The sequence below is a fragment of the Sorex fumeus genome, unplaced genomic scaffold, assembly GCF_029834395.1.
Source record: "Sorex fumeus unplaced genomic scaffold, SorFum_2.1 ptg000128l, whole genome shotgun sequence".
Taxonomy (NCBI): domain Eukaryota; kingdom Metazoa; phylum Chordata; class Mammalia; order Eulipotyphla; family Soricidae; genus Sorex; species Sorex fumeus.
Genome location: NW_026606185.1, coordinates 1444248 through 1472091, shown reverse-complemented (window position 1 = coordinate 1472091; position 27844 = coordinate 1444248). Strand labels below are relative to the sequence as shown.

General features: G+C 54.4%; 1 protein-coding gene across 3 annotated transcripts in view; it reads right to left on the bottom strand.

Annotated features, from left to right (window-relative positions):
* Nucleotides 1-27419, bottom strand: part of RAB37 (RAB37, member RAS oncogene family) — a 37417-nt gene extending 9998 nt beyond the window's left edge. For all 3 annotated transcript variants that reach the window (XM_056138064.1, XM_056138068.1, XM_056138066.1), the window contains exons 1-2: nucleotides 27172-27419; nucleotides 3345-3455 (exon numbers count right to left, since the gene is read on the bottom strand). In XM_056138064.1, the coding sequence (XP_055994039.1) occupies nucleotides 3345-3455; nucleotides 27172-27234 (174 nt within the window). In that variant the 5' untranslated portion in view covers nucleotides 27235-27419. The remainder of the gene's footprint in view (nucleotides 1-3344; nucleotides 3456-27171) is intronic.
* Between the last annotated feature and the right edge of the window lie 425 nt (nucleotides 27420-27844).

Genomic DNA, 27844 nt, shown 5'->3' with positions numbered 1-27844 from the left:
AGTTCTTAGATCACACCCATAGACACTCCGTACAACATGAACACACAGTGTCTCAGACACTCAACTCACACCTCTCCCCTTCAGACATGTGCCCCTAAGACACAAGTTCCTCACAAGTGTCCCCCTTAGACATGTACTGCTCACACGTGTTCCCACTCAGGCAAGGGCTCCTCAAACATATCCCTCTCAGACACATATTTCTCACACATATCCCCCATAGACACGTGCCCCTCATACCTGTCCCCCTCAGGCAAGGGCCACTCACACGTGGTCCCCTCAGGCACGTGCCCCTCACACGTGGCCCCTCATTCACGTGCCCCTCACACATGACCCCTCAGGCACGTGCCCCTCACATGTGACCCTCCAGGCATGTGCTTCTCACACGTGTCCCCCCTCAGGCATGTGCCCCCACACGTGTTTCCCTCAGCCCCTCTCAGGCACGTGCCTGTCTTACCTGTCCCCCCTCAGGCACGTGCCCCTCACATGTGTCCCACAGGTACATGCCTCCCACAGATTTCTCCCTCAGGCACGTGCCCCTCACACGTGACCCCTCATTCAAGTGCCCCTCACACGTGACCCCTCAGGTCGTGCCCCTCACATGTGTTCCTCACAGGCACATACCCCTCACATGTGTCCCCCTCAGGGACGTTCCCCTCAAGCGTGTCTCAGTCACTTGCTCTTTACACCTGGCCCCCAGAGGCATGTGCCCCTCACACGTGTCCTCCTCATTCACTGAGTCTCTATCTCTTCATAGTTGCTGATACAGCTCACACCTGCCACTCACACCCACATCATACCTCAACCCACACTCACGTGTTATCCCTCAGGATCAGTGCCCTCCGCAATAATTCCCCCCCCCCACCCACACACGGTTACCAGCTTCAGTGCCTCTCCCCAAGCCCTGAGGTCCTGCTGTGCTGCTCCCCTCCTAACCCTCACACTTGCCCCATGGAGAGCCTTTGAGGGATCGAGGAGGTGTGGGCAGGGGCCCTTAGAGTCAGAAGGACCTTCAGAGCAGGAGAGCCAGCGAGGATGGCCGTGTGTGGGGAATCCCGCCATCAGTTTGTGAGGGCAGGAGTGCAGGAGGGGTCAGACTTCACACAGCCAAAGCGTGCTGGGGGTGGCGCTGGCCTGGACTGTCACTTGTGGGGGGGTGGCACCCAGCAGTGCTCAGGGCTTACTCCTGACTCTGCACTCCAATTCCTAGGAGGGTTTGGGGGACCAGATGGGGTGCTGGGGGTTCCGGTCCCTGACCTTTTTTTTTTTTTTAATTCATGTGTGAGCAAGACTGGGGGAAATTGAGGCATGAAGAGGGTAGGGAGAACAGAGTACTCTGTGTCTGGCAACTGTGTCTGTCCAGGGGTGCCAGCACTGGTACCCCAGCAAACTCCTCCACCCCACACAGCGGTCAGGGGGTGATGGAGCCGCTGAGGGGCATGGGAGCCCCAGATCTGAAGTGCTTCTTCCAGGAGGCTGGACTGAGGGTGCTGCTGGGTCAGGGGGTGACCCCTCCCTTTCAGTCTGACACAAAGCCGGGCCTCTGCCGCCATCCAGCCTGTGGTCCGGATGGCAGCCCCAGGTATACCTTCTGAAGGAACAGATACCCCACCCCGGACCCAGCCCTTGGGTCTAGGAGGAACTGAAGGGGGTTGCTGTGCAGAGCAGTGACTCAGAGCAAGGTGTGGGGGCACCCCCAGGTTTCTCCTGGGGTGCCTTCAGCTGTCTGGGCATCAGGGGTGCCAAAGCCCAAGCCCAGGCTCCCAGGGGCCCCAACACCCCCTCCTCAGGCAGGTGGCGTCTCACCCTCTTACCCCATCCTGTGCATCTGTGGGGTGTGAGTTTGAAGGTTCACACTTCACCCCTGTTCAGCGCACTCTGCACGCCATGACAGGGTGTGTGTGGGGAGAATGTGATCAGCAAAACAGACTCTGGGGCTTGTGATGTGTGGAGGGACCCCTGAGCATCTCCCTACCAGTGGCCAGGGTGAGAGAGTGGCTGAGGGGTGCTGGGAGCCCTGGGCCGGAAGCGCTTTTCCCAGAAGGCTGGGCCGGGGGGCTGCTGGGTGAGGCCAGTGGTGACCCTCCATCAGCCTCCTCAGGAGCCCACAGGAGCCACAGCCCGGGGCTCAGGGCCCTCCCCAGGGTTGGGGCCCAGCCAGGCTGGCCTGGGGCCTCTGGCTACAGGCCAGCATGGAAATAGGAGCCCCACCCCCACCCATGCCTCTGTGAGCCTGAGGGTCACACCCGCTCACACACCTCACTCTGTACCTCTGACAGGCTAGAGGTGTGAGGAGAGCTTCACTCAGGGCTGGGGGGCCTGGGCTGAGGACCTTGAGCCACACCCTTGGGGGCCTGGACTGTGGACCCTGAGCCACACCCCCCACTACCCTCTGCTCCTGTCTGGGTCTCTGGGACCAGCTCTGGGGACCCCAACTCCAGGCCCTGCCCTCACCCTGAAAGGCTCCTCTCCCTGCTTCCCAGGGACCCCGTCATCCTGAGCCCTCCCCTTCCTCGATGGCACCCCACAGGCACGCCCAGATCCTGGGGGGGTCCCCTCTCCTGTCTCCCTCGTTGGGAGTGTCCCTGAGTGGGGCCGTGTCCCCGAGTGGGGCCTCTGTGCTTGCTGGGACCCGAACGTGACTGTGGGTCTTGCTCAACCCCCAGTCCTAGGAGGCCCCAGTGGATGGTCCTAGAGGGCCTGGGGGAGATGGGCCCCTCCCCAGGGCCAGGCTGCAGGGGACGGGGACAGACCGGGACAGGGCTGAGCCCAGAAGGGCTCTGGGGTGTATCTGCAGGCCGGGGAATATCTTGCTGGGAGCTGCCTCTCAGCTGAGTCTGGGCATGGGCGGAAGTGGAGCTGGGCCCTGAACAGCCCCTCAGGAGGCAAAACTGAGTGATGTGTCTAGAATGTTCTGCTGGCCTCAGCCTCTCGAATTCCTCCCCTGGACATGGCCCTGAGCAGCCTGTGTGGACACGGGTCTGATATCCAGGAGGTTTCAGTCATGTTCAGCCAGGGGGAGCCCCAGGGGACAGGGGAGCAGGAGGAGAGCCTGGGGGGGGGGTGACTGTCCCAGGTGCGGGTGCCATGAGGGCACAGCTTCTGCCACCAGCCTGCCCATGAGGCCCTCTTTATCCTGAGCCATCACAGCCTTGGTTTACCCGCTGACACAGGCCTTGCCTGAAGGTTCTGGAAAGCCCCAGTCCCTTCTCCCTTCCCCGCAGCCTGCTGTCCTGGCGGGTGACCTTTGTCCACAAGTCCCTGAAGGACCCCAGGGTCTCAGACCCGTTTCTTGCCCGCATCCGGCAGAGCCCCAGGGCCTGCGAGGTCCAGCTGCTGGCACTTACCGTGAAGCTGATGCCCACAGTGGCCGAGAAGGAGCCTGGGAGGAACTTGCCCTGGTCGAACTGCACCAGCAGCGACGTCTTCCCCACGCCACTGTCACCCACCAGGATAGTCTGCAAGGGAGCAGAGAGAAGGTGAGGGGTGCGTGGGAGGGGGGCCCGGGGGCTGGGGAGGGGTTCCAGCTGAGCACACGTACCTTCATACACATACACCAGCACACACACCTGCACACACACCTACACACACTTGCACACATGTATGCACATTCCTACACACACCCACACATGCACACACCTACACACCACCCCACCTACACACTATACAAACCCACACACACCTACACATGTGTACACACACCTGCACACACTCACACACCTGTACACACATACCTGCACACACACATACGCCTACACACACACACACTTGCTGCACATGCGTCCCTGCACGCATTGTTCTGGCATTGGGCAGTAGGTGCATATTTGAAGCCCAGCTTCCTACGGGCAAGTTCCTGCCCCAGGTGCAGTGGGAGGGACTAAGGGTCTGAGGCAGGCCTGTGGCAGGGAGACACAGGCCTCCTGTCCTCTCTGTCTCTCTGCTATATCTGTCTCTGTCTCTGTCTCTGTCTCTCTCTCTCTCACACATACACACATGCTCTCTGGACTCTCTCCTCTCTTCCCAGACCTCCAGGATCAGGTAGGGCAGTGTGCCTAGCCATGGGGCCACTCAGGGCCAGCCAGGGGCAGGACCAGGCAGGGCCCAGATACTCTGGAGAGCTCAGGGTCAAGGAGGGCTCAGACACCCAGGTAGTGAAAAGGAGCTGAGCACAGGAGTCTCACGCATGCATAAGGGGCCATGGCCGGAGACTAGGAAAGCCGGGACAGGACGACAGGAACTACTGAGTACAGCTCGGGGGCCCAGCAGCAGATCAGGGCTCAGGGACAGGGCCTGGTCATTGCTCACGGGAGGCGAGTAGACTGCATGGGATAGGACAGAGAAATCATTCACAGGACCGGGCAGCATCAGGGACAGGACTGGTGATGTCGTTCACGGGTAAAGGAGAGGCCTGGACACCTGGGGACGAACCTGGACCCATTTACCTTTTCTGTACAATAAACTAACTCTCCATCTTCCAAGTTTTGTGTGTGAATTTTTTTCTTTTTGGGTCACACCCTGATGCTCAGGGCTAACTCCCAGCTCTGCATCAGGAATTACTCCTGGCGGTGCTCAGAGGACCCTATGGGATTCTGGGAATTGAACCCGGGTCAGCCGCGTGCAAGGCAAATGCCCTACCTGCTGTGCTATCGCTCCGGCCCTTGTGTGTGAATCATATAATTCTCATACAATTTTTCATACAATTCTCAAAAACCCACTAGTGCAGGGAAATCCACTTTTGCACTAACATGGGGAACCACAGCGGGTGGCGGGGGTCTGTGGGGCCAGAGGCTGAGCAGCTCAGGTGAGGGCAGACCCCCGTCTGTTGGGACAGGAGCAGAAGAGGACCCCGCAACCCCAGCCTTGCCTCTCTCTTCCCCAGCCCCCCAGCCCCCACTCCCGTGTGAAGGTCGCTGGCTCTGGGGACTGGACAGCCCTCCCGCAGGCTCTGTCATGGGTCAGGTCAAATGCAGAGGTGCTGGCCACATCCTGTGGGTGACCCATGACAACTCTGCGGGTCTCTGCACCCACCACAGCCTGTGCTCGTCCTGCTGAGGCCTGAGGGGCTCACATCCCTCCAGGGTCTCTGTTTCCCAACCGGCACAGGCTGTGGGGGCTCATGCTTGGGACCAAACAGGAGAAAAGCCCGTTCCTGTCAGCCCACTGTGCCTCACCAGGGTGGGGGGATAGTTGAGGCATGTAGGATGGGCCTTGTCTTCCACAGCAGACAGTATGAGGGGCACAGAGAAAGGGGGCGCCACGAGCACACAGCCGCTTCTCTAGGAAGGACCCTGACAAGTTTTGGGGGGATTCAGAGCACAGAGAAGAGGCTTGCCCTGAAATGGGCCTGTCGGGCAAATTTCCAGGATGGACACCCCCATACATGGCCATTGCCGTGCCTGGAACTCCCTTCCCTGGACGTCCTTCCCTGCAGTGAGCATTTGACCCCCCAGACCCTTCCTTCCACTCATGGGCAGGTACCCTGGTCTTTTGCATTGGGAGCACAATTTAGTTGACTGCCTGGACCCCAAGTATTGGCTCCCCTGAAACCTGGGTATAGGGCACTGTGTCGGGGTCCACCATGGCAGGGAGTCTGCACGGAAAGGAGGGTCTGTGCATCCCCCCAGCCCCGGGACGGGCCCCGAGCTCTCCCTTCAGAGAACTGTTGAGGATTCACAGGGCCAATTTCTCAAAAGCGGGTCCCTGATTTCCCCACATTGTTCAGGGCCTTGAAATTTCCCCTGGTAGTGGCCTCCTTCCTCTTTTACTACGATGCAGGAGTAGGGAGTGGCTGAAGGAGGAAGTCAGGAGGGTGAGGGAGATTCAGAGACAGAGAGAGCAGAAGGAGGAAGGTGAGGGGCTCTGTCTATCCACTGGCTGTGCCCACATCCCGGCCCCAGGTGAGAGGATGCGGCCACTCGTGCTCCTGCTCCTCCTCTGCGACCTCTCAGGTGAGTCGGGCCTGGCCCGGGAGAAGGGGCCCTGCCTGGGGTCCCGCTGGGCCCACCCCAGTTCACCAGGAGCCCCCAAGGCTGAGCTGGAGTTGCAGCCAAAGGTGCCCAGGTTAGGGTGGCCCATAGCAGGGGGGGACTGTCCCCAGTGCAGTGGGCTCTTAAGGGTCAGCTGTGGAGCTGGGGGTGGGAGCAGTAGAAGGACCTCCTCAGAGCAGAGCTCCTGACCCCAGCGGGTGGCCCCAGTGGACAGGGAGGCCCCAGATCAGGTTTAGACAGCAGTGGAGCAGTGCACAGAACCAGCGGCCAGTCCTGTTTTTCTGTCCCCAGGGGTGTGGGGACCCTGGAAGGAGGAAGGTGCAGGAAGGAAAGCGGGGAAGGGCCAAGGGCCTGGGAACAACTGAGGTGGGTCCAGATGGTCCTCAGGATGGGTTCCTCTAATGAGCTCAGGGGTTTCTGGGCTTTCTCTGTGTCTTCTCGTGGTGGTGGGGAGGGAGCCCGGGCCCAGCAGGCAGGTGGGTGCCAGCCCTAAAGTGATCCGGAAGCACTTGGGCCTTATTCCTTGACCTTCCCTCTTCAGACACCTCTCTCACCTGCTCTCTTTGCTTAAGAAAAAACTGTGTCTCTGCAGATGACTCCGAGTGTTATTTTTGGTCATACCCAGTAGTATGTAGGATGTGGGACATACTTGGAGCCAGGGGTCAGCAGGCTCCCGCACGTAAAGCTTGCATGCCAACCCTTTGAATCAGCTCCCCCTGACGGCATGCTAATTTATCCTGTCCCGGACACCTCCCTGGGCTCCAGAATCTTCTACTTAACTTTCCATCCAACATGCACATGCGATCTGGCCACATCTTCTCCCCACAATTCCTCCCCTCCCATTTTTCTTCCTTGGTTTTTAGTCCCAGTGGGGCTCAGGGGCCACTCCTTGCTCTGTGCTCAAGTCTCGTTTTTGGCGATGTCTGGGAGAACCACAGGTGGTGCCAGGGATGGAACTGACAATCCATTGTACCAGGTAGCCCCAGGGGTTTGTTTGTTTTGGAGCCACTGGCAGTGCTCAGGGGACCATGCACTCTTTTTTTTTTTTCTTTTTGGGTCACACAGGGGTTACTCCTGGCTCTGCACTCAGTAATTACTCCTGGCATTGCTCGGGGGACAGTATGGGATGCCAGGAATTGAACCTGGGTTGGCTGCGTGCAAGGCAAAAGCCCTGCCCGCTGTGCTATAACTCCAAGGGACTGTGCACTCTTTTTTTTTTTGTTTCCCTCTCATCACCTCCCCACCCCAAAAGTTTAATTTTAATTTTATTTTTGCTTTTTTTTGGAGGGGTCACACCAGGCAATGCATAGGGGTTACTCCTGGCTCATATACTCGGGCGTTACTCTGGGGACCATAAGGGATGCTGGGAATTGAAACCAGGTTGGCCACGTGCAAGGCAAACGCACTACTTGCTGTGCTATTGCTCCAGCCCCGGGACTGTGCACTCTTGAGGGATTGAACCCTGGGCCTCCTAAAGTCAAAACCTGTGCTTGTCTGGCCCTTTGGGCAATCTCTCTGGTCTCATCTGAAGTTCCTTTTTTTTTTTTGGGACACACCCGGGATTTCACAGGGGTTACTCCTGGCTCTGCACTCAGTAATTACTCCTGGCGGTGCTCAGAGGACCATATGGGATGCTGGGAATCAAACCCGGGTTGGCCGCGTGCAAGGCAAATGCCCTACCCACTGTGCTATCCGCTCCAGCCCCTGAAGTTCCTTTTTATGGTTGTTTTTTGTTTTGGGCCACAGCTGGTGATGCTCAGACCTTACACCTGGCTCTGCACTCAGGGAACACTCCTGGCAGTGCTTGGGACCCTACAGGATGACAGGGATCAAACCTGGCTTGGTCACATGCAAGGCAAACACCTTACCCACTGTACTATCACTGCCCACCCCTGCCTGCTCATCTGAGATTCCCGACATCATTAAATGGAATTCTCACATGACCCACAATTCCATTTCTTGGTATAGGCCCCCAACGAATGAAAAACATTTGCCCACGTCAACAATTGTTTTCCCGGCCTCCTGAATTCTGAAATCACCTGCAACCCCATTTGGGCTATTAGCAAAAATCTCTTCCTTTGCATTATTCTCTCTATATTTCCTAAGGGGCTGGAGCAATAGCACAGAGGGTAGGGTGTTTGCCTTGCACACGGCTGACCTGGGTTCGATCCCCAGCATTCCATATGGTTCCCCAGCACCACCAGGAGCGATTCCTGAATGTACAGCCAGGAGTAACCCCTGAGTCTCACTGGGTGTGACCCAAAAAGCAAAAATAAATAAATATTTCCTAAGTAAAACTAGTTACTTTACTTAAAAAAAAAAAGTGATGGTAAGCCCTGAGAGCTTCCAGGTGTGGCCCCAAGACACACAAAAAAAAAACAAAACAGTTAAACTGTAGTGTTCATAGCAACGGGATTCATCTTGGCCCCAAGCAGACACCCCAGGTTGTATTGTGCATTGGCTGGAGCTGAACAGAATGTCAGGCACCGAACCCAGTTCAGCCTCGCAGCCCCGCGTGGACAGACCCTGAGCAACAGGAGCCAGACACCGACACTCAGGCAGACAGGTGCTGAGTCCGGTCAAGCCCAGAACATGCAAATCCGGAGGCAAGACATGGGTCAGGCCACTCAGAAACTGCCTAGCAACGGGTGTGGGGCTGCTTTTCAGGGGGAGGAAAATGTTCTAAAATCAGGTTAGGATATTTGCATGCTCGGTGACTTCTGAGAGGTAGTGCAGGGTGGAGGTGTTTTCCTAGCATACAGCCAACCAGGATCAGTCACTGCATCGGCCCCCGAGTTGTTCCAGGAGTCACCCCTGAGCACAAAGCTAGGAGTGGCCAGTGCACACCCAGAGCACACTGCTGGATGTGACCCCAAAGCCCCCAAATAAGCAAAACACCCCAAACATTCCACCCACCTGAACTCTTTCTTTCTCTTTCTTTCTTTCTTTCTTTCTTTCTTTCTTTCTTTCTTTCTTTCTTTCTTTTCTTTCTTCTCTTTCCTTCCTTCCTTTCTTTTTTCTTTGTCCTTCCTTCCTTCCTTCCTTCCTTCCTTCCTTTCTTTCTTTCTTTCTTTCTTTCTTTCTTTCTTTCTTTCTTTCTTTCTGCTTTTTGGGTCACTCCTGGCAGTGCTCAGGGGACCCTATGGGATGCCAGGGATGGAACCCGGGTTGGCCGTGTGCAAGGCAAATGCCCTCCCCGCTGTCCCATCACTCAGGCCCCTGGACACAATTTTTCAAAGGGTACGGAGGGTGGATTGCATCTTGCTGCAACCAACAGAAGGAAAGTTTTTGGGGAGCAGAGAGAATGGGGGGAGCAGTGCTCACCCGGGGCGCAGTCAAGGCTGGGTGTGTGGGGGTGGAGACTCATGGGGGTCAAGTGTGTGGCCCTCCACCGAGTAGCCTTTGGTGTGTGACTTTTTAGTGGTTGATTTCAGTCATTCATTCTGTCACCCACTGAAAGGGAAACAGGTGTTTCCAAAAAGTGAGATTTGACTTGCCCTTGACGGCAAGACTTGGGGGGCAGGGAGCTTGAGGAGGAGAATACTTCAGACAGGGCCAGCAAGCGGCACCCTCTGAGGAGGTCCTTCTGAGCTGAACCCTGGGCACAGAGGAGCAACTGGTCAGGCCGGGGTGACTTTCCAGCCTTGCCGCCCCAGGTGCTGTGCACCCACGTGTGGATGCACCTGGCCTTGGCTATCGCAGAAGAGAAAGGCATGTGACTTCCTTTGGGCTGGGAGTGCCCCAGCTGCGAGGGCAACGATATCTCTTTTAGGAAGGGGTTTTAGGGAAGGAAAGTGACTAGAGTGACCACAAGACTGGGGAAGCAGAGCAGGGGTGTGGGCGGCGGTTTTCGAAGATGCTCAGTCCAAGTCTGCACAGGACAGAAGTCACTTTCCCAGGAGAGTCGGGGCCAGACTGATGAAACGGGGCTCGCACACGCTGGACTTGGCTTTCTCCTGACAGTGGGCACGGGGGTCGATGGGGGCTGATGTAAGTGTGTGCATGTGTTGGTGTGTGCACAGAGGGGACGCGAGCAGTGCGTGTGTGTGGGTGGGTGCATGTACATGCAAGTGCACTGGTGTGTGTGTGCATATATATGCCCGAGTGTGGTTTGGGGGTGCTCAGGCAGGCAGAAAGATTTGTCTGGAACCAGCTCAGGGTTTACTAGGTGCCGGGTCCCCCAACTGCAGCCCCGAGACTTCTCTCACAGCCTCACCTCCAGAACTTTCAATCAGGAGAAGTGGTTTCCTGGACATAGTTTCCCTCATCTGAAGAGTCCATTGTTTAACTCCTACAGGAGAGGAGACCAGGAAGTTCCCTCTGCTCTCCAGAACGTCTTTTTCCCAGGGGAAGAAGAGGGAGGTTGGGAAGGACCTTAATTTTTCAGAGAGGTGTAGTTCCTGGTCCTACATCTGCCACACTGGGGGAGGTGGCAGAGGTGCCTGTGTCCCCTGGAGGCTGCTACGTGGGGGAGGCTGTGGGTCAGAGGGGGGCGCCCAACACTGATCCGGTCCCCTGGCAAGCTCATTTGCTGGGCTGGCATGACTGCAATTCTTTAGGCCGTTACGGGCATGCTCAGCTCCTGAGCCCTGGGCTGCTGTGCGGTGTGTGTGTGTTGTGTGTGTATTGTGTGTATGTGTGTATTGTGTGTATGTGTGTGTACTATGTGTATGTGTATTTTGCGTGTATGTGTATGTGTGTATTGTGTGTATGTGTGTGTTTATTTTGTGTATGTGTGTATAGTGTGTGTATGTATTCATATGTGTGTATGTGTGTATATGTGTGTATAGTGTGTGTATGTGTGTATGTGTGCATATGTGTGTATTGTGTATGTGTGTAAACTGTGAGCATGTGTGTGTATTGTGTGCATGTGTGTGTATTGTGTGTATGTGTGTATTGTGTGTATGTGTGTGTGTGTATGTGTGCATTGTGTGTATGTGTGTTTATTGTGTGTATAGTGTGTATATGTGTATGTGTGCATATGTGTGTCTGTGTGTATTGTATGTGTGTATTGCATATTTGTGTATATGTGTATGTGTGCATTGTATGTATATGTGTGTTTATTGTGTGTATGTGTGCATGTGTGTACGCGTGCATATGTGTGTATGTATGTGTATTGTGTCTATATATTGTGCATGTGTGTATGTGTGTATGTGTGTTATGTGTGTATTGTTTGTGAATGTGTGTATTATGTATGTGTATGTGTGTATTGTGTGTTTGTGTGTATTGTGTGTATATGTGTGCATGTGTGTTTGTGTGTACTGTGTGTCTGTATATTGTATATATGTGTATGTGTGTATTATTTATGTGTGTATGTGTGTGTTTATGTGCGTATGTGTGTATTGTGTCTGTATATTGTGTATATGTGTGTATGTTTATATATGTGTGTATTATGTGTGTGTATTATTTGTGTATGTGTATTATGTGTGTATGTGTGTATGTGTGTGTGCATGCACTCAGACAAAAGAACTGGCCTCTTCCAGGCTGGTAGGTTTTAGCGTCAGACGATGTTAATCACCCCAGAGAGGGTCCCCAGAGCCCCGGAGGAGATGCCAGCTACTTGCTTTCATTTCCTGGAGCTGCGGTGACAGTGACGGCAATCTTCAGGCTGGAGACTGGGAGGCAGGTCAGTGGTAGAGCAGGTGCCTTGCATGCATGAGGTCTGGGGTTGATCCCCAGCACCCCAAAAAATGCAAACCCTAGCAGGGCACATTATAATGACCCGGTTGGAGGAGTCTGGCCGGGTCAGGGCAGCCTTCCTCCTTGGATGACTCCAGGGAATGACATGAGATAAAAAAAATATTTAGGGGGGGCTGGAGTCCAGCAGGTAGGGTGTTTTCCTTGCATATGGCCGACCGGGGTTCCATTCCCAGAATCCCATATGGTTGCCTGAGCACCACTAGGAGTAATTTCTGAGTGCAGAGCCAGGAGTAACCCCTGGGCATTGTCAGGGCATGACCCCAAAAGCCAATATATTTTGGGGGTGACAGCTGGCTCAATGGGCCTAGTGAGGCTTTGTGAGAAGGATCGTCACAGGACAGACAGAGCAGGAGATTCTGAGTGACTCCCACAGATGCTCTGATGGGGATACAAAGGGATTCAGTGGGGCCAGAGTGATAGCACAGTGGTGAGGGTATTTGTCTTGCAGGCAGCTAACTTGGGTTTGATTCCTGCATCCCATAGGGTCCCCTGAGTCCACCAGCAGTAATTCCTGAGTGCAGAGCCTGGAGGAATCCTGAGCATCACTGGGTGTGGCCCAAAAACCAAACCAATGAAACAAACAAAAATCAAAGTGATCCTGTGGGAAACTGGCTCTGGGGAAGGTGTATGCCACAGCACCCTGGAGCAGTGGGCACCATGGCATGGGGGAGCTTCGTGAACACCGAGGGGACATTATTACTGACCAGGAGCAGTCACCATGACTGCTGGGAAGATCCCGCCTACCCCACAGGGTGTGGCTGCAGCGGCTGGGGCTCCTGTCACTGGAGCAAAAGTGTCATTTGTCACAACCACCCGTCACCCTCCATCCTTCATCCTTCAGAGACAGGGGCTGTCACTGCTCAGGGGTCACAGTCTTGAGTCTCTGAGGCCCATATGGGTTTCTGGGGGGTCCAGAGAAGGATGAAGGGGGGACGGGGGAGGTGAGTGTCCCTGGGCAGGGAGGGATAGGGCAAGTCCCTGCACCTGGTGGTGGCGCTGCCCGTGCTGGGAGGTGACAGGCTCGTGCATTTGTCTCCAGGCTCAGCTGATATTGAGGGACCCAGAGCAGTGACAGGCCACGTTGGAGGATCCTTGAATGTGTCCTGTTGCTATAACGCCAAGTATAAGAAGTACCAGAAGTGGTGGTGCCGTGGGGAAGCCTGGGATTCATGCAGTATCCTTGTAAAAACCTCTGAAACACAGCAGGTGGTGAGGAGTGACCGCATGACCATCAGGGATAACCAGAGTTGGTACAGGTTCACCGTTACCATGGAGCGGCTCAGGGCCAATGATGCCGACACTTATTGGTGTGGGATTCAGAGATGGGGAACTGATCTGGGAGACCAGGTCAGAGTGACCGTCAGTCCAGGTAGGTGACTGTGTCCGTGTCGTGTCTGGCTGCTCCCGTGTCTCTCTCCTGTTTCATTGGTCACTCTGAGGGGACTGTCCTGGGACTTAGTCCATGTGGGCACTGGGGTGTGGGAGGGGCTTCTCAGCGAAGCTCAGGGACTCCCCCATCCTGGGTGCCCTCGTCCTCTCTGGGCTCAGTGCTCTCTGCCCAACTTGGGGCTGGCCAGGCCCAGAGCTGGAGGAAGCTCAGGGGGACACAGGGGCACCCTCCTCTAGGGACGAGGCACAGGGCCTGCCAGTGGTGCTGGGACATTGGTGCCAGGTCCCTGCCTGGGTCATCAAATAGACAGAGCTGCCTGTGACCTAGTCTATCTGCCCAGCTCCCACCACAACCACCACGACCACCACGACCACCACAACCACCATGACCACCAATGCACCCACAACATTGGTCACCTTGCAAGAGACCCACGGCCCCCCAACTGTGACCCGCCACCCCTCTGCCGCTGCTACGTAAGTCAAATCTGATGCTCTGATCCCCCCACCCCATATCTTCATCATCTTTTGGGGGGGGGGCTCCTGTGGGCAGCAGCGGTCTGGCATTGACCAGCAGTGGGTCTGCTGCAGCCAGGCAGGGGCAACGCCCGGCACCAGGGGTCAGTGTGAGGGGTCCGCTCTTGTTTCTAGGGGCTTCCCTGTCCCCCTGCTCCTCTCCGTCATCTCTGCTGTGTTGCTGCTTCTCCTGCTGGCGGCCGCCCTCCTTGTTTGGAGAAAGCTGAAGCGACAGAGGACAGGTGAGAGTGGGGGTGGGGTGTGTGGGTCTGATGGCAGCAGGGCCTGGAGCCATCAGACAGCGACTGCCCAGGGCTGGGGGCACGGCCCTAAAGGTCAGCGTGGGAGGTAGTGGAGCGGTGGGTGGCTGTGGAGACGTGGCCTGGCTCTCCCCCCACTTCTACTCTGGTTTCTGCCTGGTTCTCAGGCGGCCTTGGCAGGCGCCAGCACGTGCCCATAGCACCCTCCTGTTGGCTGCTGGTGACCAAGGAAGGACCAAGATGACTCGGAGCTCAGGACACACACAAACACGCACGAGTGAGAGCACACATGTGAACATATGAACACATACACATACAAGCACATGAACACGCACAAGCACACACACATGCATGCATACATGTTTATACATATACATGCACATACATGAACAAACACATGCACACACATGCACACATGTGCGTGCACACATATACACACAAGCACACACATGTACACACACGTGCACACACACATGTACACTCCTCACGCACATTCGCGGGAGCAGGAGCTGCGGCTTCTCTCTGGGGCTCCTTTGCCCCAGCCAGCGCAGCTGCTCTGTGGAGGGGCCTCAGCTCCCAGCTGCACCCAGTGTCCAGCCAGGCCCCCATGTCCTTCCTGTGTGGCCTCATGCCCACACCCCATGACCCACCTCACCCTCTGGGATATTGTGTCAGGAGCCTGCCCCGTGCCGGGAGACTGAGTTGGAGGGTCCCCGTCTGCTCCCTGCCTTCTCCCTGAGTCTGCCCCTGACCCAAGGTCCAACTGAGGCCTCTCCACGCTTGAGCTAGTGACTCAGAAGATGAAACCAGGGGTCATCTTTTTCCTTTCTGTCTGAAGACTGGGGGAGGGGGTGGTATCATGAGGGTTGGTTAGGGGCTAGCTCATAGCAAAAGGAATAGGAACCAGCAAGAAGCCTGGCCTCTGGCCAGACTTCCCTCCTCCCTCCCTCCCTCCCTCCCTCCCTCCCTCCCTCCCTCTCTCCCTCCCTCCCTCCCTCCTTCCCTTCTTCCCTTCCTCCCTTCCTTCCTTCCTTCTTCCCTGCTGACAGGGCCCCAGGGCCATTTCTGGTGACACTCAGCCCAGGATTGTTTGGGTCCATCAGTGCTGGGTGCCCCTAGGGCCACCCTGGCCATGTCTGGGGGACGCTGCAGTGCAGGGAGTTGACCCGGGATGTCTGTGTGCCAGGCGACTTCTCCAGCCCTAAACATCCCCGACCCAGGACGCGTTTCTAATGTTCTTTTAACCACTCTTTCAGCCACTGGAGTCCCCCCAGAGCAGGTAAGAGTCCTGAGGTCACACCCAGCCCCCACCTGCCCTTTTCCCAGCTCTTGATCCTGGTCCTGAACCCCGAGATGGAGCACCTGGTGGGGGTCTGCAAAGGGTGGGAAGGAGCGGGACTGGGCGGGCAGACGAGGGATGAGGAAGTGGGTTCCCAGGGGGCCTGGAGGGGGTGGGGAGGCTGAGGGTCCGTGTCTCCCCTCACCCTGTCCAGACCCCTGACAATGAGCTCTGCTACGCCAACCTCCACTTCCACGGTGCTGAGGCGAAGAGGGCAACCACGCAGCACGCCAATTCAGGCCAGCTGAGCCCAGCCAATGGGAGTCATATTCAGCTGGTGAGTGCTGGGTGCTATGAGGGGCCCGGACACCGAGACGCCCCTGGAGGCTGAGCATTGCCAGCCACCGAGCGTGGCACTGGCCACAGGTGCTGGGCCCAGCGGCCGCCCTGGGCTTGGGGTCCGAGTTGGCCCCTCCGCTAATGCTTGGCCTATGTAAGCATCTCCACAGCAGGACTGAGCCTGGCAGTCAGAGGGTGGGGATCCCACGGCTCATGACCTTGGGCCAGGGGAAATGGGGTGCTCAGGGTGCCTAGCTGAGCGAGGAGGGGGAACAGCAGCCCCAAGGCACTGCCCGTCCCTCCAGGATGCCCAGGAGGAGGTCAGCTACGCGCACCTGTCTCTAAGGCCCCGTGACCTGGAGCCCACCTATGCCAACGTGGACCCCCGGGCGGGCCCCAGAGCCCGCAGAAGCCTCGAGGTGGCCACCGAATACAGCAGCATCAGGAAGCCCAGGGCAGGGCTCTGAGACCCCTCTCCAGCCCTCACACCCCGTGTGACCCTGTCCTGGGGCCAGGAATTAGAGGGAGGGTCTCCGGGCTTCTAGCCTCCCTCCCACCACTCCCGAGGTTGGTCTGGTTCGCCCGCCCCGGGTGCTGATTGGGTGAGACTGAGATTGACAGCGGTGCACGGTCCTTCTTCCCAGGCAAGTAGCTGAGTTAACAGCCCCCTCCCCCCCCACCTCAGTGCGGGCCCCACCCAGCCTCATGCAGGCCCCTTGGGTCTCTTGGGTCTTAGTCCCCAGGAAGTGGCCGGGGCTGAGCTGAGAGAGTGAGTTCCAGGATTCAGGGACAGTCCTGGAGGTCCAGGGCTCCTACAGAATCTCAGGGTCCATCAGGAGGGAACAGGAGGGTCCACAGAAGAGAGATCATGTGAAGTTATAAGAGGGGGCAGGCGGGATGGCACCAGGATCAAGGGACACACGTGAAGTGGCAGGAACAGGCCAAAAGTAAGAGTAAGACTTGAGCAGAGTCAGATGTGGCCTCAAAACAAAACTAAAAGGGGCTGGAGTGACAGTACAGTGGGTAGAGTGTTTGCCTTGCACGTGGCTGTCCCGGGTTCAATCCCTGGCATCCCACATGGTAACCGTGAGCACCACCAGGATTGATTCCTGAGTGCTGAGCCAGGAATAACCCCTGAGCATTGCTGTGTGTGACCCAAAAAGCCAAAATAAATAAATAAGAAAAACAGGATCTGAATGTAGGTTCTTTATAAAAACAAAACAAAAAGATGAATAAAAGGGTCCAGTGGTCAAGGTGACCTAGCAGTTTGTGGTGACTGAATCAGTTACCTAAGCCCTGAGAACTAGCACAGGGTGAGGGGATCTTAGTTCAACTCTGGACATCAGGGTCCTGAGTGCCACCCTGAGTGACACATGTGAAGATGCAGGAACAGCCCCGTCCACACCTTGGAGGAAAACCCGGCTGGACCAGGCTCCCCCGGTTTCAGGTGTAGCAGAATAGAGTGATATTTTGCTTGCACGTGGCTGGCTGATCCAGGTTCAATCCCTGGCCTCCCATCTGCTCCCTGGAGCACTGCCAGGAGTAATTCCTGAGTGCAGAGCCAGGAGTAACCCCTGAGCATCACCAGGTGTGGCCCTCAAACCCAAAACAAACTAAGCCCAAAGCAGCAGAACATAGAATGAATATGCACAGCTGCATCAAGCCATGGTGATTTTTTCCAGCAACTTTGGGAACGTGCCATGTGGCAGGTGCTGGATCCTCAGTCATTCATATTCCTGGGGGGCTCCCAAGTAGTGTTTTTTTTTTTTGGCAGTTTTTAAAAAAATCTTATTGAATCACTGTGAGATAGTTACAAAATTTCATGTTTGGGTTACAATCACACAATGATCAAACACCCATCCCTCCACCAGTGCACATTTCCCACCACCAATATCCCTGGTATACCCCCCCTTTCCCACTCTCCCCCTGCCTCTATGGCAGACAATATTCCCCGTACTCTCTCTCTACTTTCCCCAAGCAGTGTTTACGGGGCCCAAGATGCTCCTGGCTATCCTTGACCAGAACAGTGGGATGTTCGGGCTGAGGATGCGATGCTGCTTGGCTTGCTACTTCTTGGGGCTTCCAAGAGCACACCAGGTGGAACTCAGAGGCCTTATGTCCAGAGTTGAACTGGGGTCCCCCTGTCTTTTACTAGTTCTCAGGCCTTAGGTAATAGATTCAATCACCACAAACTGCTGGGAGGTCACCTTGATCATTGGACCCCTTTATCCTTCTTTTTTTGTTTTGCTATTTTTGGGGGTTCATATCTGATTGCCAGGAGTTCCTCCTGGTTCTGCACTAGGGAGTCACTCCTGGCAGTGCTCAGGAAACCCTATGGGATGCCGGGGATCGAATCCGGTCGGCTGTGTACAAGGCAAACGCCCTACCCACTCTACTATCATTCTGGCCCCATCATCTTTTTGTTTTGTTTTGGGCTACGCCTGACTCTGCTCAAGGTTTACTCTTGGCTCTGTGCTCGGGGATCATTCCTGGTGGTCTCCATGCTCAGGGATCACTCCCGTGGGATTGATCGAGTTGTATCTGTTGCCTGCAAGGCAAGGTATTACCTCTTTGGCCCCGCGCCTGCTTTTGTGCTGTTTTAAGATTTACGGGGCAGGGCACATCCACATGTGGAGCAAGACGGCAGTGAGCGGAAGGCAGCCACAGAAGACTCACGATGCCTCCCCTGTGGTCAGGGCTTTCTCGCTGCATTGTCTGGTCTGATGGAGAGCAAACAGGGTCTGTGGAACTCGCTTGTGTCAGAGCTGGAGGAAATCAAGCCCCCTGGGAGCCCATCAAGGTTCTCTGAAGACCCCAGCTGGGAAGCTCAGGACATGACCTGAGCAAGGCTAGGCTTCCCCCCACACCTCTTCTTTGGTGTCCTTGGCTGAGTCTGGAGGCTCCTGCCTTCACCTGGAGAGCAGGTGGGGGCTGGGTATGGAAGGTTTGGGCAGTTTGGCTGAGTTGAGAAAAGGTAAATGGTCGAAAAGGATGAATACATGCTGATTTGTTTTTGGTTTTGGCTTTTTGGGCCACACTTGGTGATACTCAGGGGTTACTCCTGGCTCGGCACTCAGGAATAACTCCTGGTGGTGCTCAGGGAACCCTATGGATGCTGGGGATCAAACTCCAGTTGGCCACAGGCAAGGCAAATGCCCTCCCCACTCCCCTATTTCTCCAGCCCCCACTCTGGTCTTCCTTAATCATCTTCCTTAAGTTTTAAAAAGGGTACCTGTCAGGTCCACTGTTGTTTGTCTCCAACGTTCCAGTCACATGGATCAGTGACCATCTGAGAAGGGCCAGCCTCTGACCCCTATGGGACTGTTCAGGCAGGGCTTTGGCTGGACTGCGTGGGCTGGTGGGCCTTGGGGAGAGCTCCAGGCCCCCAGCGGGTGGGTCAAGGTGACGGGACTGCTGGAATCCAGCTCATTTTGTTTAAGTTGAAAGTAGAGCTGGTTGGTTTGTTTGATGATGAAGTTATTTATTTATTTATTTATGTAGGAGTACTGATATTTATTCAGAAACTGATTAGGCTGATTGAGTTGAGCATGAACTCCACTTTACTTTTTTTAAAATTTTTTTATAATTTTATTTATTGAATCACTGTGAGAGCAGTTACAAAGCTTCCGGGTTTAAGTCCTGGTCATACAATGAAACACCCGTACAATGAAGTTATTTTTAGTTTTTGGTTTTGGGCCCACACGTGGCTGTGCTCAGGGCTTACTCCTCGCTCTGTGCTCAGGGCTCACTCCTGGTGGTGCTCAGAGCTCACTCCTGTTTCTGTGCTCAGGGCTCATTCCTGGCTCTGCACTCAGGACTCACTCCTGGCTCTGTATTCAGGGATCACTCCTGGTCAGTTCAGGGGACTCAAAGGATCGAACCCAGGTCAGCCATATGCAAAGTCAGCACCCTCCCCACTGTCTGAGAAGTTGTCTGAGAGAAGGGCCCTGCCTTCAAGCACAGACCACAGACGTGTGTTAGATCTGTGGTCTTGTTCCAGTTTCTTTCACAATGAGCAACAATCTCAGACACTCATGAAGCAATCAGGCTGCAAAACCCTTCTTCATTTTAATGTCTTTCTCTGACATAGTAGTTTTCTCCCTCATCCCTAATTTGACAACTTTTTTGTTTGTTTTCTGGACCATACCCTGTGGTGCTCAGGGATCACTCCTGGCGGTGCTCAGGGGTTACTCTTGGCTCTGCACTCAGGGATCACTCCTTGCTCTGTACTCTGGAATCACTCCTGGTGGTGCTTCGGGCTGACTCCTGGCTCTGCACTCAGGGGTCACTTCTAGCAGTGCTTGGGGGACCAATTGGGATGCTGGGGATCTAGCACTCCGACCCCAAGTGCATTAAATTTTATCTTGGGTTCCAGGTATTGGGGTGTGCTTCGTGCCACTGTTTCACATATATGTAAGGAAAGTAAGCCCTGAGCACAGCCAGGTGTGGGCCCAAAACCAAAAACTAAAAATAACTTCATTGTACGGGTGTTTCATTGTATGACCAGGACTTAAACCTGGAAGCTTTGTAACTGTTCTCATGTATATGAGGGAACCAACAGACATGCACCCACTTCCCTGGAGACTAATGGGCCACTCTGCTCCCACATCCTCCAGGAGCTGTCTGCTCACCTCGCACGAAGCAGCTTGGGGCCCAGCCAGCCCCAGGCCTCTCTCCTGGCCTTCATGTCCATTCCTGATCCAGTAGGAAGAGCCTCTCCTGGAGGTATGGGCTGAGAGCTGCAAACCTGGGATTGGAACCCGTGGCCTCCCCCTTTCTCCCCTATGAAATGGGGGCTGGGACCCGTAGGGGGTTTTCATAGGCACCCAAGTCCTGCATCTCACAGGTTGAGCCAGACGTGGTCTAGCCACCAGTGCCTGCTGGCTGGGTCTACTATTGGTGCTCAGGTACCAGGCAGACATGGGCTGAACCTCAGAATTCTCCACGTGGAAGGGGGTGGTGGTACATAAAGGGGTGTCCCGGGGGATGAGGCTCAAGGAGAGAAATTGCTCTGCATGTCACAAGACCGAGGTTGATTTCTGCTAGCACAAATAACTGAAGAAATAGAGAAGTACGTGTGTGTGTGTGTGTGTGTGTGTGTGTGTGTGTGTGTGTGGTGGTAGTACTCAGGGGCAGAGAAGCAGAAAGTAAAGGGAAATGAGTGTAAACTAATAGGTTGGCCCAACACCCCTAAAACCCTGCCGGGGCATTTCAAAACCATCATTTCGAAATATTTTCAGGACTGGAGCGACAGTCCAGAGGTTAAGGAATTTGCCTTGCCTGTAGCTGACCTCAACTGGATCCCCAGCTCTGGATATGGTCCCCTGAGCCCAGCTGGGAGTTCCCCTGACAATGTCAGGAGTAGCTGTTGAGCACTGCCTGGTGGGACTCAATGCTATTTGCATGTTGGATAAAGTTGGTCTTAGCAGAAATGTGGATAAGAAGGGAGGGAGCAGGGGGCTAGAGAAATAATACAGCAAGTAAGGCTCTTGTCTTGCACGTGGCCAACCCCGGTTTGACCCTGGCACCCCATAAGGTCTCTGAGCCCTGCCAGGAGTGATCCCTGAGTGCAGAACCAGGAGTAAGCCCTTAGTGCAGAACCAGGAGTAACCCCCCAACCCCTGCCAACAGAACAAAGCACCATAGCACTGTCCCCCTGTTCATCAATTTGCTCTTGTAACATTGTGAGACTTGTTACTGTGTTTGGCATATCGAATATGTCACGGGTAGCTTGCCAGGCTTTGCCGTGTGGGTGAGATACTCTCGGTAGCTTGCTGCGCTCTCCGAGAGGGGCAGAGGAATCAAACTCGGGCCGGCCATGTTGGCTGCGTGCAAGGCAAACGCCCTACCCGCTGTGCTATCGCTCCAGCCCGCAACAGAACAAAACCAAATGAAAATGTGAAGGGAGCCCACTTCGACCAAGTTCAGGAAATAGGGGTCATTTCCTCAAGCTGTTTGTTCCCACCCTTCTATTCTTTCTCTGCACTGAGGTCCTTGCCACCTTTGGTACAGGGAGAGCCAGGAGGTTCCCAGGTGCAGCCCCGAATGGGAGAGGATTGGCAGATTTGAGCTTTGCTCTGGGGTCCCAGCCTGGCCCGAGAAAACTCGGGTGGAGGCTGGTCCGCTGCTCCCCACGGGGCCACACGTTGCCTGGAGTTCAGTCGCCAGGCCCACTGGTGACGCCCGGGGACTGCCCCTCTCCCCTGAGAAGGAGAGGAGGGAAGCAAGGAGCCGCTGGGATCAGGGTCGGGCCACTTCGCACTTCCTGTCTTACAATTCCCCAGCCGCTGCCCACTTGGGACCCTTCGGTCCAGCCCAGCTGGGTTTCCTGCCCTCCCCGCAAACACAGGAAATGGAGCGTCTTCCCCAAACAGCGTGAGGAACAAACGTTAGCGTGTGCCGCTTGCAAGTCTCGGATTTGTTCTCCCACAAGGCTCCAGGGACTCTGAACTGGAGAGGCGTGTGCTGGGAAGCAGGGTTGGAGTCACTGAACCATGTTGCTCTCTGCCGAGATTCCAGGGATATTCTCAGAGCTATTCAGGCTCATTTAGGTCAGACCTGGCTCCCAGAATGGGTGCAAGTGCTGTCACCAACCAGGCTGAGACTGTCTCACTTCCTTGATTCATATAAGGGAAATTTTGTTCGTTGTTTTTTTTTTTGCCACACCCAGTGGTGCTCAGGGATCACTCTCGTCGGTCTTTAATGAACCATATATATATATTTTTTAAATTTATTAATTTATTGAATTACTGTGGGAAAAGTCACAAAGCTTTCAGGTTTAAGTCTCAGTCATGCAATCATCAAACACATTTCCCTTCACCAGTACTTATTTTTCACCAAGAAGAACCCTAATATACCTCCCTCCCAACCCTCCCAATGCCTGTGAGGCAGATGAATTCTAGTTAACACTCTATCTACTTTGATTAGATTCATTGTTTCGACAAAAGATGCATTATTATTATGTAGAGTTTACACCCCCAAGTCAGACCTGTAGAAAAGACATTCTGAAATAATTTGTTTCTATAGCTGGTTATAAGAATCAAATGATGATTTTGGATTTCTGATATTTTACTTATTAAGCCTGGAAGTATTTCTGCCGAGAGTCAGATAATTATGAAACTGGTTTCTGTGGCTCTAGAGCCATGGCTGTGCCGGAGAGCCGCTCGTGGGGGGCAACTCGTGACCTCGGTAGGGTGTGAAGGACGAGCCCGGAACGGCCCCCCTTCCCCATGAGGTTTCAGTCGCCCCCATCACGACTGGCTCATACCTGGCTTTCCAAAAAGCTCCGAAGCGGCCACCATCTTGCTGTCCAGAGGGAAAAAGGCAGAAGGGAGCAACATCCTTTTCCCTCCGGGCAGGCATGGTGGCATGGATTAACACATAGTCCATTCACTTTACTGCCAAAAGCTGCCGGGTTCTGCATTTAATGAACCATATTGAGTGCCAGGGATTCAATCTGTGTCAGTCGCATTCAAAGCAAGTGCCTCCCTGGTGTTCTATCTCCCTGGCCCCTCATTTGTAAATCTTTTTCTAATTTCTCCAGCTGTGAGATTAGGTCATCTATATGGAATTTTGGGGGAGTTGTTTTTGTTTTGGGGCCACACCCAGTAGTGCTCAGGGCTTGCCTCTGGCTCTGTGCTCAGGGATCAGTTCTGGTGGTCCAGGTGTTGCTTGCAAGGCAAATGCCCCAGTTGCTGTAGCCTCTGGATATGAACAGTGAATGTTGGTGGAGCATTTCATGGGTCCCCATCCTGTGTTCCCAGACCCAGCCAGAATGTTCACACCAAGTCAGGTGGCTTGTGAGAGCTGAATTCTGCAGGACTCTGTGTGTGTGTGTGTGAGAGAGAGAGAGAGAGAGAGAGAGAGAGACAGAGACAGAGACAGAGACAGAGAGACAGAGGAGGTGTGTGTGGGGAGAGAGAGAGAGGGAGAGAGAGAGAGAGAAAGAGAGAGAGAGTGACCTTATGTTGTCACGTGCTGACCTGCTGTTTTTTCCCCTGAGTTGCATCTTTTTAGGGGGAGAGATGTGTTCCTTATTGCTCTGGAGCCCTAAATGTGTGTCCTGGCCACAAGCCTCGTTGACTGTGTCCTAAATGCCAGTGAAGGACCTGCCATTCCCCACAAACGCACATACCCTCAGACTTCACAGGCTCCCCCGAGTATATACATTCACACACACACACACACACACACACACATACACACACACAGATGCACACACATGTGCTTTTCCTATGCCAGAGGAAAAAGACTACTTCGATATTTTGGAGGAGTCGAACATGTTCTTTAATGTCCCCACTCAAAGCCACAATTCAGGCACTATCTTTACACCCCTCCATTTTTTTGGTTTTTGGGTCACACTCAGTGATGCTCAGGGCATACTCTTGGCTTGGTGCTCAGGAATCACTCCCAGAAGACTCAGGAGACCATATGGGAGGCCAGGGATCAAACCCAGATTACCTCGTGCAAGGTAAACACCCTCCCCATGCTGCATTATTGCCCTGACTCAGTTTTTTTACAGATGAGAAAAGACTGGTGGACATCTTTTTGGTTTTGTTTTTGGGCCACACCTGACGGTGCTAAGGGCTGACTCTTGGCTCTGTGCTCAGGGATCAGTCCTGATCATGCCCAGGAAACCCTGTGGGATGCTGGGAATAGAACTCAGGTTGGTTTTGTGCAAGGCAAAAGCCCTTCCCACCGTGCTATCCTTCCGGCCTTCATAGAACAATATTGTTCGAGGGCAAGTGGGAGTTTGGTCCCTCTCCATGGGTTTCTTTTCAGTCACCGAATGTCAGAGGCTCTTCTCTGGCACTGTCCTGCAGAGCAGTTGTTGGAACCTGACAGAAGTCCCTGCCTCAGGCAATGGCCCTGGGGAGGGAGGGGGAGGGCAGGAGGGAGGGGGCTGTGGGCATTTCTGGGACACTGTCAAGATCCTGCCTGTTGATCCTGGTGATAAGTGCCAAGGGGTCCTTACTTAGAGAGGACCCTTAAGGGGTCCAAAGATGCAAGGGTTTTTTAAAAATTTCATTTTATTTGAGTATTTGATTTCAATAAACAGTTTATTAAAAAATAATTCTTAGCCCTGGATGCTGAAGGAGTTTCTGTTTCCTTGGCCCATGCATCTTAATGAAGCAACTGAAAGTGTTTGGTCTCATTTATAGAGCAAGCATTAAACCCACACAGATGTCTGGCTACTCCGCTCCTTCACAGCAGGACACAGAGGGGGACCCTACTGACAGCAGGTGCAAGGTCGTAAGAGGAGGGGGGGGGGTCATTCGCACAACAGTGAAAGGGATAGTTCCACATGCATCATTCTGCTGGCTACCCCAGAAGGCTCAGTCCAGAAGCTCCTCTCCAGATGCTCCCAGGGCCTGAGCCATAGCACAGCGGGGAGGGCGCTCGCCTTGCAGGTAGCTGATCCAGGTTCAATCGCTGGATCCCCTTATGGTTCCCCAAGCACCACCAGGAGTGATGCCTGAGTGCAGACCCAGGAATGACCCTGAGCATTACTGGGTGTCCCCCACCACCAGGCTGAAGAGACTGAATGGGCGTTATTCAAGCATCCTGGAAGTTGTCAGATGAGGCTGATTCCCAGTTTAGTACTCAACAAATCTCCAGGGGGAAAAAGGTTTTTTTTTGTTTTTTGTTTTTTCCTTTTTGGGTCACACCCGGCGATGCTCAGGAGTTACTCCTAGCTCTGCACTCAGGAATTACCGCTGGTGGTGCTCGGGGGACCATATGGGATGCTGGAAATCGAACCCAGTTCAGCTGCATGCAAGGAAAATGCCCTTCTCACTGTGCTATAGCTCCAGCCCAGGGGGAAACAGTTCTGAATGCACTCATTTTGCCTCTCACATGTGGGGAACTGAGGATTGAAAAGACCAAACTCTGGTTTCCAAAGCATAAAGATTTTAAAATGAACATTTATAGAATTCTAAAACTATCTAAACACACACACACACACACACACAGAGATGTCCCTAGTGACCAGAGTAACTTTATCATGGGTTTGCACACACATTGCATTGCTTATGTTTACATTCTGCTGCAGCTGGGATTAGAACCTCAGGAACACGGGTCTGTGCTAGCTTGCTTCCAACCCTGCTGCTCTTTATAATTTTGTTGTTGTAGGAATCACTCCTGGTGGTGTTCTGGGGACCATGGTGGGGGGGGGTACTGGGGATCAAACCTGGATCGACTGTGTGCAAGGCAAATGCCTTCCCCACTGTACTATCACTCCACCCCTCGTTACAACTCCCACTACATGCTTGTGAAATGTGCTTTTCCTCTAGACACTACTGGAGGGAGAAAAACCAGAGTGTCCAAGTCCACAGACCAACGTCCCCCTTCATTTGTGTCTGAATCAGCCTCTGTGGTGAGGATTTATGTGTGAAAAATGTCCACACACCTATTTATTTCCTAGGAAATTTGTAAAATATTGTTCAGTGAATTTTGAACTGGTGCCAGCAATGCCAATCCTGGTGGCCACACGTGTATAGAGAAAGTGTTAGACCCTGAGCCTGATCTTCCTGCCTTTTACCACTAAGTTCTGCCTTTGATCACTTTGTTCTTTGGACAAGCCTCATTGCTCTCTCAGCTTTGCATACTAACATGTGCATGTACAAACGGTGGCACAGAGGAGGAAGGAGGAGCAGCTATACTTCAAAGTTGTCCTTCTCAAGAGGACACTTCCACATAAATAACCTTCAAGGGTGGGGCCGGATACCAGCCACAGCCTTTCAGGGGATTAACAGATAACACAGTGGAAAACAGAAGGTCAAAACAAGGAGGGTTGAGAGAAAAAAAAAAAACAGAACTATAATTACTTCTTTTTTGGGGGGGGCATCACCAGCAGTACTTAGAGGTTTCAGGGTCACCCTTGGTGGACCATGTACTACTGATGTCCAACTGGGTAAGGCAAACGTCCTAATTCCTGTACTATCTTTCCAACCCTTTAATAACCTCTAGCAGCAAATATAAATCTCTGGTTCAGAGTGACAGACAGAAAAGTGTTACCTAGAGGGAAGCTATTACTTTTCTCAACCAGCCCCTCAAGCGTTAGACTGGCATTTGTGAGAACCGAGTTGCATCAGAAGAAACTTGAATGAGGGATGGAACGGACCAGTTAAAGCTTTGAAACAAAACACTCGCGGGAGGCCTGGAGCCAGTGGCTGGAAGCGGCTTTCTGGCACCGGGAGTGTCTGGCTTGAAAACAAATCGTTTCTGCTGCAAGTCATCACACTGTCAAAATTCAGCCCTCCAGGACGGGAATTCTGACCACAACAGCCAGATCTCACAGGGCTGGAGCTTTTGAGGCGGGCGTGGAGGGATAAACACAGCCCGGGTGGAGGCTTTCAGAGGAAAAGGATGCTTGGAGCACACAGGAATCCAAACGCATGGGAGGACGATACTGCCGATACTGCCGGGCGGGGCCAGGGTGGGGTGGGGTGGGGTGCGGTGAATGAATGAAGAAGCGCCTGACAGTCGCGCCAGTGCCGGGAGGGCCCCTCCCCCAGCGCTCAAGCATCTGTTTTGAGCCGCACAACGAGATCAAACGGAAAAAGCGTCCTTTGGGCTTGCAGAACGGGGCTGGTTTCTCTTTAAGTCCCAAAGCCAAGTCAGGAGAAGAAGTGACAACTCTGCGCTGGCGCCTTCCCTCCTCCCCTCCGCCCGGGGATGAGGGTGAAGGCCGGGAGAAGGGTCTTACCTTGTGCAGGACGTGGTCCGGGCCGGCTCCCCCCTGATAGGAGTCCAGTCTCTGCAGGTCCATCCCGGCCGCTTCCTGCTCTCCCGGCGGACTGCGTCAGCGCTCCCAGCTCAGGGCCGAGCGCCGCGGGCCGGGCCGCATCCGGGTTCAGCACCGGACAGCTCCTGGGGAGTTTTCAGCACCAGGGACAGCGACGCACGCCCCTGGGGAGCCCGTAACCAGCGCTTCTCAGACCCAGTTCGCCCAGAGACCCGTGATCCAGGATCCTGGAAGCCGGAACGCCAAATCTCAGTCCAGCCAGGGGTCCGAGCGCAGCTCACGCAGCTCCCACCCAGCTCCGCTGCGTTCTCAGGGCCCCGCGGTTCCCGGGCCTCCCGGGTCCTGGTTCTCAGCAACGACGAAGCATCTCCGTGACGACACAGTTCCGCTGCCCCGCTGAGTGCCCCATGCAGAGGCTGAATCCCGCCGCGCCGGCGCGGCTTCTGTTTTGGTCTCCGGACAGTTCCCTTCGGCCGGCATGAGGTCGATAGCTGATTAGCTGATGAGCCCGAGGGATTCCTCAAATCTCTGCACTGTTTTAGAGGAGCCCGCGTGACTGCATTTACCCATGAGAGGATTCAGAGTTTTAATTGCTCCCTCTAGAGCCCCTCCATCCACACGGCACCACCCCCGC